Here is a 15,340-nt window from a genome sequence, read left to right on the forward strand (position 1 = left end):
GGTGTGGCGGTGACGGGGGGTGTGGCGGGTGACGGGGGTGTGGCGGTGACGGGGGTGTGGCGGTGGACGGGGGTGTCGGTGCGGTGACGGGGGGTGGGACGGTGACGGGGTGTGACGGTGACGGGGTGTGACGGTGACGGGGGTGTGGCGGTGACGGGGGTGTGGCGGTGACGGGGGGTGTGGCGGTGACGGGGGTGTGACGGTGCGGTGACGGGGGTGTGGCGGTGACGGGGGTGTGGGCGGTGACGGGGGGTGTGACGGTGACGGGGGTGTGGCGGTGACGGGGGTGTGGCGGGTGACGGTGACGGGGGTGTGACGGTGACGGGGGTGTGGCGGTGACGGGGGTGTGACGGTGACGGGGGTGTGGCGGTGACGGGGGTGTGACGGTGACGGGGGTGTGACGGTGACGGGGGTGTGGCGGTGACGGGGGTGTGGCGGTGACGGGGGTGTGGCGGGTGACGGGGGTGTGGCGGTGACGGGGTGACGGTGACGGGGGTGTGGCGGTGACGGGGTGTGACGGTGACGGTGACGGGGGTTGTGGCGGTGACGGGGGTGTGGCGGTGACGGGGGTGTGGCGGTGACGGTGACGGGGGTGTGACGGTGACGGGGGGTGTGGCGGTGACGGGGGTGTGGCGGTGACGGGGGTGTGGGCGGTGACGGGGGTGTGACGGTGACGGGGGGGGTGTGGCGGGACGGGGGGTGTGGCGGTGACGGGGGTGTGACGGTGACGGGGGGGGTGGCGGTGACGGGGGTGTGGCGGTGACGGGGGTGTGTGGGCGGTGACGGGGGTGTGGCGGTGACGGGGGGGTGGCGGTGACGGGGGTGTGACGGTGACGGGGGTGTGACGGTGACGGGGGTGTGGCGGTGACGGGGGGTGTGGCGGTGACGGGGGGTGTGGCGGTGACGGGGGTGTGGCGGTGACGGTGACGGGGGTGTGGCGGTGACGGGGTGTGGCGGTGACGGGGGTGTGGCGGTGACGGTGACGGGGGTGGTGACGGTGACGGGGGTGTGACGGTGACGGGGGTGTGGCGGTGACGGGGGTGTGGCGGTGACGGGGGGTGTGGCGGTGACGGGGTTGTGGCGGTGACGGGAGGGTGTGACGGTGACGGGGGTGTGGCGGTGACGGGGTGTGACGGTGACGGGGGTGTGACGGTGACGGGGGTGTGGCGGGGTGACGGGGGTGTGGCGGTGACGGGGGGTGTGGCGGTGACGGGGTGTGGCGGTGACGGGGGTGTGGCGGTGACGGGGGGTGTGGCGGGTGACGGGGTGTGACACTATCCTGTTTAATTTCAGTGCTGTCTCTCTGGCTGAAGTACACGAAGGAGAATATTGCCGAGATCTGGAGACTGCGTGAGGGGAGGCTGCTGGGAGAACATTCGATCTTCACCTACCGGCTAATGGAGCTGATGTGGAATCGGACTGAGAGCCCCGTGAGTAAACCTGGGCTCTGTCTGTCTGACTGTCCATGTGTGTGTATGACAAACCCCGGGACCTGCAGGAAGGGCGCGAGGGGACGGGGCGCGGAGTGGGAGGAGATGGGGTGGAGGGAGGGGGAAGGGGAGTGGCACGGGGAGGAAGGGACGGGGAGAAACGGTTGGGAGAGGGGGATCGGATGGGGAGGGGAGTAGGAAGGGACAGGGAGGGGTGGGGGGAAGGAACGGTATGGGGTGGGGACGGGTTGGGGCGCACATCGTCTCATGGAGCTGGAGGTACCCTAATGGCTGGTGGGGTAATCCCATCACCAACAGTCAAGGTGGCAGACTGATGCGATCTCACTTCTCTCATACTCATCTCTGGGACCAGATTTCAAATCCAGTGAGCAAAGTCTCCTCTATCTGATGCCTGTAACAGTATTGTGTTAAAAGGGATTGGCAGCCTTTTTTTTAAAAGTTCATTCTCAGGACGTGGGCGTTGCTGGCGAGGCCGGCATTTATTGCCCATCCCTAATTGCCCATGATAAGGTGGTGGTGAGCCGCCTTCTTGAACCGCTGCAGTCCGTGTGGTGAAGGTTCTCCCACAGTGCTGTTAGGAAGGGAGTTCCAGGATTTTGATCCAGCGACAATGAAGGAACGGCGATATATTTCCAAGTCGGGATGGTGTGTGACTTGGAGGGGAACGTGCAGGTGGTGTTGTTCCCATGTGCCTGCTGCCCTTGTCCTTCTAGGTGGTAGAGGTCGTGGGTTTGGGAGGTGCTGTCGAAGAAGCCTTGGCGAGTTGCTGCAGTGCATCCTGTGGATGGTACACACTGCAGCCACTGTGCGCCGGTGGTGAAGGGAGTGAATGTTTAGGGTAGTGGATGGGGTGCCAATCAAGCGGGCTGCTTTATCCTGGATGGTGTCGAGCTTCTTGAGTGTTGTTGGAGCAGCACTCATCCAGGCAAGTGGAGAGTATTCCATCACACTCCTGACTTGTACCTTGTAGATGGTGGAAAGGCTTTGGGGAGTCAGGAGGTGAGTCACTCGCCGTAGAATACCCAGCCTCTGACCTGCTCTCGTAGCCACAGTATTTATGTGGCTGGTCCAGTTCAGTTTCTGGTCAATGGTGACCCCCAGGATGTTGATGGTGGGGGATTCGGCGATGGTAATGCCGTTGAGTGTCAGGGGGAGGTGGTTAGACTCTCTCTTGTTGGAGATGGTCATTGCCTGGCGTTTGTCTGGTGCGAATGTTACTTGTGATAAGTGTCCCCCAGGGATCTGTACTGGGGCCCTCAGCTTTTCACCATATTTATCATAGGCTTGGATGAGGGAATAGAGAATTGTATATCGCTGTTTGCAGGTGACACTAAGTTAGAAGGCACAGTAAGTTGTGTAGATGGGAGCAGAAAATTACAAAGGGACATTGAGAGATTAAGTGAGTGGGCAAAACTGTGGCAGATGGAGTTTAATGTGGGGAAATGTGAGGTCATCTACTTTGGATTCAAGAAAGACAAATGTGGAATATTTTCTAAATGGTGGGAAACTAGGAACTGTGGAGGAGCAAAGGAATTTAGGGATCCAGGTACAGAAATCACTAAAAGCCAGTGGACGGGTGCAAAAAATAATTAAAAAGGCTGAATGAATGTTGGCCTTTATCTCGAGGGCTGGAATATAAAGGGGAGGAAGTTATGTTCCAGCTGTACAGAGCTCTGGTTAAACCCCATCTGGAGACTGGGTTCAGTTCTAGGCACCGCCCCTCAGGAAGGATATATTGGCCTGGGAGGGGGTGCAGCGCAGATTCACCAGAATGATACCGGGGCTAAAAGGGTTAAATTGTGAGGACATTGCATAGACTAGGCTTGTGTTCCCTTGAATATCGGAGATTGAGGGGTGATAGGATCGAGGTGTTTAAAATGATAAAAGGATTTAATAGGGGAGATAGAGAGAAACTATTCCCTCTGGTGGGGGATCACGCACAAAGGGACATAATAAAATTAGACCTAGGCTGTTCAGGAGTGAAATCGGGAACCATTTCTTCACACAAAGGGGAGTGAAATCTGGAACCCGCTCCCCCAAAAGGCTGTGGATGCTGGGGATTAATTGGAGCTTTCAAGTCTGGAATTGATAGATTTTTGTTGGGTAAGGGTATCAAGGATTATGGAGCAAAAACGGGAAAAGGGAGTTGAGGTGCAGATCAACCGTGGTGTAATTGAATGGCAGAGCATTCAATTAGATCACGGAGAAAGGGGCTGAATGGCCTTCTCCTGTTCCTATGTTACTCTGTATCTAACCTGTGCTATACCTACCTTGGGAGTGTTTGATGGGACACTGCAGATGGAGCTTTAATCTGTATCTAACCCGTGCTGTACCTGCTCTGGGAGTGTTTGATGGGACAGTGTAGAGGGACCTTTACTTTGCATCTAACCCGTGCTGTACCTGCTCTGGGAGTGTTTGATGGGACAGTGTAGAGGGAGCTTTACTCTGTATCTAACCCGTGCTGTACCTGCCCTGGGAGTGTTTGATGGGACAGTGTAGAGGGAGCTTTACTCTGTATCTAACCCGTGCTGTACCTGCCCTGGGAGTGTTTGATGGGACAGTGTAGAGGGAGCTTTACTCTGTATCTTAACCCGTGCTGTACCTGCCCTGGGAGTGTTTGATGGGACAGTGTAGAGGGAGCTTTACTCAGTATGTACCCAGTGCTGTACCTGCCCTGGGAGTGTTTGATGGGACAGTGTAGAGGGAGCGTTACTCTGTATCTAACCCGTGCTGTACCTGCCCTGGGAGTGTTTGATGGGACAGTATAGAGGGAGCTTTACTCTGTATCTAACCCGTGCTGTACCTGCCCTGGGAGTGTTTGATGGGACAGTATAGAGGGAGCTTTACTCTGTATCTAACCCGTGCTGTACCTGCCCTGGGAGTGTTTGATGGGACAGTGTGGAGGGAGCTTTACTCAGTATCTAACCCATGCTGTACCTGCCCTGGGAGTGTTTGATGGGACAGTGTAGAGGGAGTGTTACTCTGTATCTAACCCATGCTGTACCTGCTCTGGGAGTGTTTGATGGGACAGTGTAGAGGGAGCTTTATTCAGTATGTACCCAGTGCTGTACCTGCCCTGGGAGTGTTTGATGGGACAGTGTAGAGGGAGCGTTACTCTGTATCTAACCCGTGCTGTACCTGCCCTGGGAGTGTTTGATGGGACAGTGTAGAGGGAGCGTTACTCTGTATCTAACCCATGCTGTACCTGCCCTGGGAGCGTTTACCCCTATTCAGGAGGTACTGAGGCTAGTTGTTGTTCCCCACCCGTTGCCCTGGATGAGATGATTTGTTGGGGACGGTTGAGTACACACTGGCCGTCCAGGGACCTCTGGGTCGACAGGGATTTGCAGAATGTTTTGTTTTGTGAGTGGATGATGTGTGGGTGATCCCGTGTGATGTGTGTGTGTTTGTCCCCGGTAGGTGGAGGGTGTGCTGGAGTCTGTTCACTGCTCCTTTCGCCTGCTCGTGGACATTTACAGACTGGAGTGCAGCCACTTCGAGGACCCGGAGCAGCCCTTGTACTCCACCTTACTCCAGCGTCTCCGAGTCCTGCCTTGGCAGGTGAAAGCCAAGTATTATTTACTCTCCTCTCTCGTCTCCTGCTTTGGAGCAAAGAAGGTTTGTGTCTGCTTACTCGCTTGTGCTCTTATTCAGGGAGGCAGCAGTGGGTTGATTCAGACGTGAAACGTTTCCAGTCTGAGTATTATGTCCCTGAACTAACAGCTGACGTTAAGCCGACACCTGGTAACTGTCGCAGTAGTTCAGACTGTCCTGGTCCGGGAGCTCTCTTACTCCACTGGTGATCCCCCCCTTCCCCCGATCAGCTTGCTCGTCACTGGAGCCTTTTCTTCTGAAGTGTAGAATTGCTACAGAGACCCAACCCCCCCCCCCGAAGGTTCAGAAGGTGAAAGCTGTGAGTAACCCAGCCACGGACTGGGGCCGGGTTCACAACACGTTGTTGGGCTGGGTCCTGAGCCGGGACACACCCACGGGCGGAACCCAGGCTGGAGGTCCTGCCCCTCTCACAGGATGAGTTCAGCAGGTGTCACTGTAAGGCAGGAGAGTACACCTGGTGAGACGAGGCTCACCCGTCTCCAGAAGAGCAGTGGGTCCCACAGTTGGGGGGGCGGGGCGGGAAGGCAACGGTTACAGACCTGAGGGGAGGGGATAAGGTGGGTGGAAGTGGGGGTGGGGGGAGAGTGGGGGAGCGATTACAGGCCGGGGGTGGAGGGGGATGGGGAGTGATTACAGGCCGGGGGTGGGGGTGGAGGGGGATGGGGAGCGGGGGAGTGATTACAGGCCGGGGGTGGAGGGGGATGGGGAGTGGGGGAGTGATTACAGGCCGGGGGTGGAGGGGGATGGGGAGTGATTACAGACCGGGGGTGGAGGGGGATGGGAAACGGTTACAAACCGGGGAGGGGGGGAAATGGGTTCTAGACCATCGATGAGAATTTTTAATAATGGTTTTGGGTAGAGGGGCTCTGGGTATATCCCATCTCCCCTGGATGTGGCAGTCCGTGTTTGGAGCCGGGATTGCAGCCCAGGGTCCAAGGGGTTGCAGCTTATCGGGGTTACAGTGGGCCTGAGTGCTCCCCCCTCCCCCAATAGAGCCGGGGTTCCCATTCCTGGTGTCTAGTGTGGCCTCCCCCCCCCCCACCCCCCCCCCCCCCCACTTTGCTGGAAAGACCCTGTATGGGCAGGATTGGATATTGGATTCGGCCTATAATTCCCCTCCCACAGTTGAATATTCTGACTGCTCTGTGTCTTAGACTCAGACAGGAATAATGGCCCTTTGGGTGAGGTGGCAGAGGGACCTGAAATGGAATTGGCTCCAGGGATCTCTGAGCTGCTCTTTTCTGGTGCTTTTCCTGATGGAGAGTTTTGCCCCCAGGTGTTGGACGGTTATGAGGAGCTGCCGAAACATCTGTTGAACTGTCTTTCGACGAACCACCTGTCCCCAGCGGCCTCGGACCTCTACAGGGCGATACTGGGACAGCACAGGATGGAGTGCACCTCGACACAAGGAGCCCTGTCTGAACAGGAGCTGGCAGAGAGCTGGGCCCAGCCGTGGCTGGAGATTCTGGCTGAGGCATTAACCTCCGACCTCCCCTTACTTCAGCAAAATGCAGCCAATTACCTCCTCGTGTGGACACTGAGGATCTTCCCAGCCTCTTTCCTCGTACTGTCCAGGGCGTTTGATGGTCACCGTCCTGGGCATCGGCTTGCTTGGACCACCCTCTTGAGTGTTCAGCAGGCCAACTCTGGGGTCCTGCCCATGGATGACGATACAGTGAGTAAGATTAGGGCCTCCCTACACTGCCTGGATGACCGTGTCCGCCTCAGGGCTCTCGCACTGCTTTGCATCAGCCCTAAAACCAACCAACCGTTGAGCTCGAGAGCCTTGAGTCTGCTCAAGGAGTTCTTGCCTCTCAACATGAACTGTGATTCCTCTTCGTTCAGGCAGTTCCTTCAGGCCAGTGTGAAGAAGGCCCTGGTAAGAATCCGAGACAGCTGTCTGCTCCACCTCCGTGCACAGAGGAGAAGGTCCCACAGTAACCAGAAGGGAGGTGAAGGCACCCCAGGACCAGAGGCCATTGTGTCTCAGGGAGTTGGTGAGTCGCATTCAGTCACTCTTCCTCATTGTCAGCATGGACCCTACTCTGCACTGGGAGCTGGGTCTTTCATTCTGGGGACTTCTCCCTGGACAGAACCAAAGCCATTCCTTGGGGATTTCATCTCCTCATTCAGGAATGCCTGAGTCTGAACGAATGTCTGGACAGGGAATCTGATCGGGGTCTCCTCATTATTGGTTCCCTGCTGCTTCCATTGGTCAATGTCCTGCCCAGTGCGTGGCTGAGGGTCCCCTGCCCTGGGGTCCAGGTTTGCTCCCTGATCTGTTCCTTTTTTTATTCGTTCATGTCGTGTGGGCATCGCAGGCGAGGCCAGCATTTATTGCCCATCCCTAATTGCCCTTGAGAAGGTGGTGGTGAGCCGCCTTCTTGAACCACTGCAGTCCGTGTGGTGAAGGTTCTCCCACAGTGCTGTTAGGAAGGGAGTTCCAGGATTTTGACCCAGCGACGATGAAGGAACGGCGATATATTTCCAAGTCGGGATGGTGTGTGACTTGGAGGGGAACATGCAGGTGGTGTTGTTCCCATGTGCCTGCTGCTCTTGTCCTTCTAGGTGGTAGAGGTCGCGGGTTTGGGAGGTGCTGTCGAAGAAGCCTTGGCGAGTTGCTGCAGTGCATCCTGTGGAGGGAGTGAATGTTTAGGGTGGTGGATGAGGTGCCAATCAAGCGGGCTGCTTTGTCCTGGATGGTGTCGAGCTTCTTGAGTGTTGTTGGAGCTGCACTCATCCAGGCAAGTGGAGAGTATTCCATCACACTCCTGACTTGTGCCTTGTAGATGGTGGAAAGGCTTTGGGGAGTCAGGAGGTGAGTCACTCGCCGTAGAATACCCAGCCTCTGACCTGCTCTTGTAGCCACAGTATTTATGTGGCTGGTCCAGTTAAGTTTCTGGTCAATGGTGACCCCCAGGATGTTAATGGTGGGGGATTCGGCGATGGTAATGCCGTTGAATGTCAAGGGGAGGTGGTCATTGCCTGGCACTTGTCTGGCGTGAATGTTACTTGCCACTTATCAGCCCAAGCCTGTGTGTTGTCCAGGTCTTTCTGCATGTGGGCACAGATTGCTTCAATATCTGAGGGGTTGCGAATGGAACTGAACACTGCAATCATCAGCGAACATCCCCATTTCTGACCTTATGATGGAGGTTAGCTGATCTCAGTCAGGGCACCACTGTGAGCTTCCGCAGGGCCAAGCTCCTCATCACTGCTCAGTGACATCAAGATGTGGAGATGCCGGTGATGGACTGGGGTTGACAATTGTAAACAATTTTACAACACCAAGTTATAGTCCAGCAATTTTATTTTAAATTCACAAGCTTTCGGAGGTTACCTCCTTCCTCAGGTGAACGATGTGGAAACATCGTTCCACATCGTTCCACATCGTTCACCTGAGGAAGGAGGAAGCCTCCGAAAGCTTGTGAATTTAAAATAAAATTGCTGGACTATAACTTGGTGTTGTAAAATTGTTTACAGTGACATCAAAACAGACAACATTCAGCAGGTCGGGCAGCACCTGTGGAGAGAGGGGAAGGGGCAGGTTCTCCTTTCAGGTCTGTGACCCTTCGGCAGATCTGGGTCTGAAGGGTCATAGACCTGAAATGTTAACCTACCCCTTTCTCCCCTCTCCACAGATGCTGCCTGACCTGCTGAGTATTTCCACCATTCTCTGGCCTTCTTTCAAATTTCCAACATCTGCAGTACTCTGCTTTTTGTTTCAGTGATCCCTGTTGCCGCACCAGGTGAGGTCAGGATGATCTTAATTGTCACATATGGTCAAACAGGCTGCTGACACTTCCTGTCCAGACTCCAGACCCCCTCTACACTAGCTGTTGGAGTGAGACACTGGCTGGTTGGTGCTGCCCATCAAATTGTATCCATGCCAGAGTCAGGGCTTCTTTCAAACTCAAGTCTGCTCTTCGCCAATTGAATGTGGACGTGTGCCTCTGTTCCTGCGAATTTCTCAATCTCTCGTTCCCTCGCTCTGTGTCTCCCACCACCCCTCCCCCCCAGTATCCCTCTCTGTACATACCCCTCCCCCATCAATATCACACGGCCCCCTGTACGTACCCCTCCCCCATCAATATCACACGGCCCCCTGTACGTACCCCTCCCCCATCAATATCACACGGCCCCCTGTACATACCCCTCCCCCATCAATATCACACGGCTCCCTGTACACACCCAGCCCCCATCAATATCACACGGCCCCCTGTACACACCCTGCCCCCATCAATGTCACATGGCCCCCTGTACACACCCTGCCCCCATCAATGTCACATGGCCCCCTGTACACACCCTGCCCCCATCAATATCACACGGCCTCCTGTACATACCCTGCCCCCATCAATATCACACGGCCCCCTGTACACACCCTGCCCCCATCAATATCACACGGCCCCCTGTGCATACCCCGCCCCCATCAATATCACACGGCCCCTCGTACGTACCCCTCCCCCATCAATATCACACGGCCCCCTGTACACACGCTGCCCCCATCAATATCACACGGCCCCCTGTGCATACCCCGCCCCCATCAATATCACACGGCCCCCTGTGCATACCCTGCCCCCATCAATATCACACGGCCCCCTGTACGTACCCCTCCCCCATCAATATCACACGGCCCCTCGTACGTACCCCTCCCCCATCAATATCGCACGGCCCCCTGTACACACGCTGCCCCCATCAATATCACACGGCCCCCTGTACGTACCCCGCCCCATCAATATCACACGCCCCCCTGTACATACCCTGCCCCCATCAATATCACATGGCCCTCTGTACATACCCCTCCTCCATCAATATCACACGGCCCCCTGTACACACCCTGCCCCCATCAATATCACACGGCCCCCTGTACATACCCAGCCCCCATCAATATCACATGGCCCCCTGTACATACCCAGCCCCCATCAATATCACACGGCCCCCTGTACATACCCTGCCCCCATCAATATCACACGGCCCCCCATACATACCCCGCCCCCATCAATATCACACGGCCCCCTGTACATACCCTGCCCCCATCAATATCACATGGCCCCCTGTACATACCCTGCCCCCATCAATATCACATGGCCCCCTGTACATACCCTGCCCCCATCAATATCACATGGCCCCCTGTACATACCCTGCCCCCATCAATATCACATGGCCCCCTGTACATACCCTGCCCCCATCAATATCACATGGCCCCCTGTACATACCCTGCCCCCATCAATATCACATGGCCCCCTGTACATACCCTGCCCCCATCAATATCACACGGCCCCCTGTACATACCCCTCCCCCATCAAAATCGCACGGCCTTCTCTGTACTTTCCCCATCATTATAACACTGTTTCTTCCCCCTCCCGGTACAAACACCCTTCCCCTTTCCCCTTTCCCCTTCTGTTAGATGTCCCTGACCTGAACCATAAATTCATGCTGAGGGTGCCGATGTGCCGAGATTGCCCATGCAGGAGCTGCCCCGTTACCTGCAGCACCCTGAAATGTTTCCGGTAACATCAGCGGGACTAATTCAGGGCCCCGGAGTGGGCACTCGGGATCAAACTGCAGCAGGGGAGCTGGCTGTGGATGAGTTGGAAACTGCTGATCCCCTGTGGTTGGGTTGTTGCAGGTTTCATACAGTGGGTGCTGGAGCTGAGCGTCACCTCACTGCTGCCGGGTCTGAACTACCAGAGGAAGAAGACGGCCTTACTGCTGATGGAGGCCCTGCTCGAGACCTGTACAGACAGCTGGAGCCCACACAGGAGAAAGGGACAACCTCCTCGTAAGGATCAAGAGCAACTCCTGTTGGGTGAGGGATGGGAAGCTGCCCAATGCCCATGCAACACCCTCAGGAGAGGAGGGCATGAGTGGTTCTCAGGTCCAGCTCGCTGGGTGCTCCCCAATAACTCACTTGCTACTGGGTACCAGCTTAATGTACCTTAAACCCAAGGGCCATAGCGGGGGCTTTCTGTGTAGATGCAGTCAGGAGCTTCGCTTAAAAAACAACAGCTTGCATTTACACAGCCTCCTTAACGTAGTAAAACATCCCAAGGCGCTTCACAGGAGTGATTGTTAACAAAATTTGACACCAAGCCACATGAGATATTAGGTCAGGTGACCAAAAGGTGGTCAAAGAGGTAGGTTTTACAGAGTGCCTTAAAAGAGGAGAGAGAGGCGGAGAGGTTTAGGGAGGGAATTCCAGAGCTTAGGGCCCAGGCATTGAAGGCACGGCCGTCAATGGTGGAGCGATTAAAATCAGGGATGCACAAGAAGCCGGAATTGGAGGAGCGCAGAGATCTCGGAGGGTTGTAGAGATAGGGAGGGGCGAGGCCATGGAGGGATTTGAAAAAGTCAGGATTTCCCTTTGTACACTGTTTTATTCTTTGGCTGAATCCTCTTTACTTTCTGAACTAGATTGCCTTTTCTGTTAGCCTGTACCCTGGGATTAGGTATCAATATCTCTGTCTACCCTACTCTCTCTTCTTCAGGCTGAGCTAATTGGGCACCTGGTCGGTATCTGGCTTCTCCACTCATTGAACATTAATCTAAACATTAGATGAAAGGTCCTCCACTGAGTCCAAGGAGACAACTCGGGCTGTTTCTATTCCCCTCCCTGGCCACTGTCCGAGGCTGAACCGGACTGTTCATGACCTCAGAGTCCTTTTCAGTCCTGAGATGAACTTCCGACCCCGAATTCTCCATCACCAAGACCGCCCACTTCCACCTCTGTAACATCAAACGTCTCCACCCCTGCCTCAGCTCATCTGCTGCTGAAACCTCATCCATGCCTCTGTTATCTCCAGATTCGACTAGACGGCCCCCAATCCTTCACCCTCTATAAACTTCAACTTATCAAAAACTCTGCTGCCTGGATCCTAACTCGCACCAAGTCCTGTTCACCCATCGCATCTGTGCTCGTGGACTTACATTGGCTCCCGGTCCTTCAATGCCTTGTTTAAAACTCTCAGATATGGGTTTAAATGCCTTCATTGCCTCACCCATCTCTACAACACCCCCCCTTCCCAAACTCCCTCTTCTTTTGACTCTGGCCTCTTGTGCAACCCCCTCTCCCTTCGCCCCACCATTGACGGCTGTGCCTTTAGCTGCCTCGGCAAACGCTCTGGAATTCTGTCCCTAAACCTCTCCCCTTTTAAAACCCTCCTGAAAAGCCACCTCTTTGACCAAGCTTTTGGGCATCCCTCCTAATATCTCCTTCTTTGGCTCAGATTCCATTTGTTCTTTATGTCTCTGTGAAGGGCCTTGGGATGGTTTCCTACATTAAGGCGCTACATAAATGCAAGTAGCTGTTGTTGTGTTGGAATTATAATAACATGAGAAAGTGTGGAATGTGAAAAGGTCAATCAGCCAATTCCTCCTACAGCGCATGCATTCTGTCATGGACTCCATCCAACCATTTAATCTCCACCCATAGCCCACGTACACTCTCCCCTGTTATGGACTCTACCCACCCATTTAATCTCCACCCACAGCCCATGAACACAGGATTGGGGGCCGTCTAGTCGAATCTGGAGATAACAGAGGCATGGATGAGGTTTCAGCAGCAGATGAGCTGAGGCAGGGGTGGAGACGTTTGATGTTACAGAGGTGGAAGTGGGCGGTCTTGGTGATGGAGAATTCGGGGTCGGAAGTTCATCTCAGGACTGAAAAGGACTCTGAGGTCATGAACAGTCCGGTTCAGCCTCGGACAGTGGCCAGGGAGGGGAATAGAAACAGCCCGAGTTGTCTCCTTGGACTCAGTGGAGGACCTTTCATCTAATGTTTAGATTAATGTTCAATGAGTGGAGAAGCCAGATACCGACCAGGTGCCCAATTAGCTCAGCCTGAAGAAGAGAGAGTAGGGTAGACAGAGATATTGATACCTAATCCCAGGGTACAGGCTAACAGAAAAGGCAATCTAGTTCAGAAAGTAAAGAGGATTCAGCCAAAGAATAAAACAGTGTACAAAGGGAAATCCTGACTTTTTCAAATCCCTCCATGGCCTCGCCCCTCCCTATCTCTACAACCCTCCGAGATCTCTGCGCTCCTCCAATTCCGGCTTCTTGTGCATCCCTGATTTTAATCGCTCCACCATTGACGGCCGTGCCTTCAATGCCTGGGCCCTAAGCTCTGGAATTCCAACCATTTAATCTCCTTCCACAGTTCATGTACAATCTACAATATCATTGTCTCTACCCACTGTTAGCAGATTTTCCCGTTACTGTCTCGCAACAAAGGAGTTGTTAATCCTTCAACAATAACTTACGCTTGATTCTAGCTCGAGTGGTTATTAAACAACAAGCTTTAATAGATTGACTCACATCTGTAATTTTGTTATAATACAACTGACTTCAGATTACATTAAATGACAAGCAGTTAATATAACCTGGTTTGCTTGCGGACTCAGATTGATCAGATCTGACCTCTGTGGCAGCCTGGGGAGGTGGATTTCCGACTGTCCTCTTGAGAGCTCTAACCTTTGGGAGGGAGCATGCCCTATCTTTATACTATTTGGCTGCGTTGTTCTGCACGTAAGCATCTCTGGTCTTCTGGTTGTAATCATCCCACCGTGCTGACACCACGTTAGCAACTCGTAATAAGCTGTTTTATGTAATGTAGCTAATGACCTCAATCCTCATCTCTGTTTACAAGCTGTGATGCTCCTCTGAGGAATGCGTTCTCCTTATCTGAGTACAGCCCCCCTATTCGGCCTTGCGCGGCCCACCAATGTCATTTTCGTAGCAACCACACCTCTTGTTTTGGAGTAGACCAGTTTCTGACCATGTTATTTATTCCTTGGCCTCCCTGATGTCCTGCTGTGTGAGCTGTCTTGTTCTCATAGAAATGCTCAACTCCGCACCCCCCACCTTTCACATTCGCCCTTTTGCTAAAATATTTTGGCACAATGCAAGCCAGGATACTTGAGTCTTCCTAGTTTTAAACCATATTCTTACACCCACCCATTGACTCTCCTCCCACAGCCCGTGTTCCCACATTCTACCCTAGATGTGCAGAGACCAATGATTGACTCTCCTTCCCCTCAGGATCTCGGTTTGGCTCAGCCCGAAATGAAAACTACATCAAAATATGTAATGGAGCTAGTTGTGATTTCTGTACTATTTAGTGGTTGTGGTTGTCCCTTGTGGTGATGGCACTGTGCTGTGCGGAGCTCTCTGGTGTGACGGTGTGTGGGATCAAGGCACTGATTGAAGACCTTGTCGCTCTCCTTTCTCTCTGTATAACAGGAGACATGGCAGAGCTGCTGAGCTTGGCCAGGCAGAGAGGCTGCTGGGATTTCTTCTCCCAATCGAACCTGCTGGTGCTGCTGGGATGTTTGATGGATGGAACGAATGAGGTAAGGCCAGTCCTGCACTCCTTGACTGCCCCCTTCTCCTTGAAGGTGCTGGGATGAGTTCCAGAGGCTGCCCCCCAATTCCATGCTTTGGAGTAGATACAGCACAGGAAGAGACCTATTGTGCCTGTGCTAGCTCTTTGAAAGAGCTATCCAATTAGTTCCACTCTCCTGCTCTTTTCCCATAGCTATGTTTTTTTTCCCCTTCAAGTATTTATCCAATTCCCTTTTGAAAGTTATTAATAAACCTGTTCCCACCAACATTTCAGGCAGCGCATTCCAGATCATAACTCGCTCCGTAAAAAAAAATGTTTCCTCATGTCGCCTCTGGCTCTTTTGCTGATCACTTTAAATCTGTGTCCTCTGGTTACTGACCCTTCTGCCACTGGAAACAGTTTCTCCTTATTTACTTTATTAAAAGCATTCATGATTTTGAACACCTCTAGCAAATCTCCCCTTAACCTTCTCTGTTCCAAGGAGAACAATCCCAGCTTCTCCAGTCTCTCCACATAACTGAAGTCCCTCATCCCTGGTGCCATTCTAGTAAATCTCTTCTGCACCCTCTCTAAGGCCTTCACATCCTTCCTAAAGTGTGGTGCCCAGAATTGATCACAATACTCCAGCTGAGGCCTAACCAGTGTTTTATAAAGGTTTAGCATAACTTCCTTGCTTTTGTACTCTATGCCTCTATTAATAAATTGTAAACAATTTTACAACACCAAGTTATAGTCCAGCAATTTTATTTTAAATTCACAAGCTTTCGGAGGCTTCCCCCTTCGTCAGGTGAACGATGTGAAATGAGATCCTCGAAATGAAATCGCATTTATAATTCACAGAACAATGCTTAGTGAGTACAGACAGTTTTTTCAACTGCCCGTTGCCAAGGCAATCAGTGTGCAGACAGACAGGTGTTACCTGCCAGGTC

At 53.6% G+C, this 15,340-nt stretch overlaps 1 protein-coding gene across 10 annotated transcripts in view; it reads left to right on the forward strand.

Moving 5' to 3' along the window:
* Positions 1–15,340, forward strand: part of si:ch211-225b11.4 (tRNA (32-2'-O)-methyltransferase regulator THADA) — a 186,260-nt gene that overhangs the window by 23,785 nt on the left and 147,135 nt on the right. For 9 of the 10 annotated variants that reach the window (XR_010967159.1, XR_010967158.1, XR_010967160.1 and 6 more), the window contains exons 6-10: positions 1,294–1,430; positions 4,872–5,069; positions 6,343–7,063; positions 10,696–10,848; positions 14,309–14,418. Coding sequence is in view for 5 of the 10 variants with exons in the window: in XM_068005415.1 (XP_067861516.1) it covers positions 1,294–1,430; positions 4,872–5,069; positions 6,343–7,063; positions 10,696–10,848; positions 14,309–14,418 (1,319 nt within the window). In the remaining 5 variants the exon portion in view is untranslated. The remainder of the gene's footprint in view (positions 1–1,293; positions 1,431–4,871; positions 5,070–6,342; positions 7,064–10,695; positions 10,849–14,308; positions 14,419–15,340) is intronic. The other variant, XM_068005417.1, reaches the window with a different exon arrangement.

The sequence above is a fragment of the Heptranchias perlo genome, chromosome 25 (genome assembly GCF_035084215.1).
Source record: "Heptranchias perlo isolate sHepPer1 chromosome 25, sHepPer1.hap1, whole genome shotgun sequence".
NCBI classification, from domain to species: Eukaryota; Metazoa; Chordata; class Chondrichthyes; order Hexanchiformes; family Hexanchidae; genus Heptranchias; species Heptranchias perlo.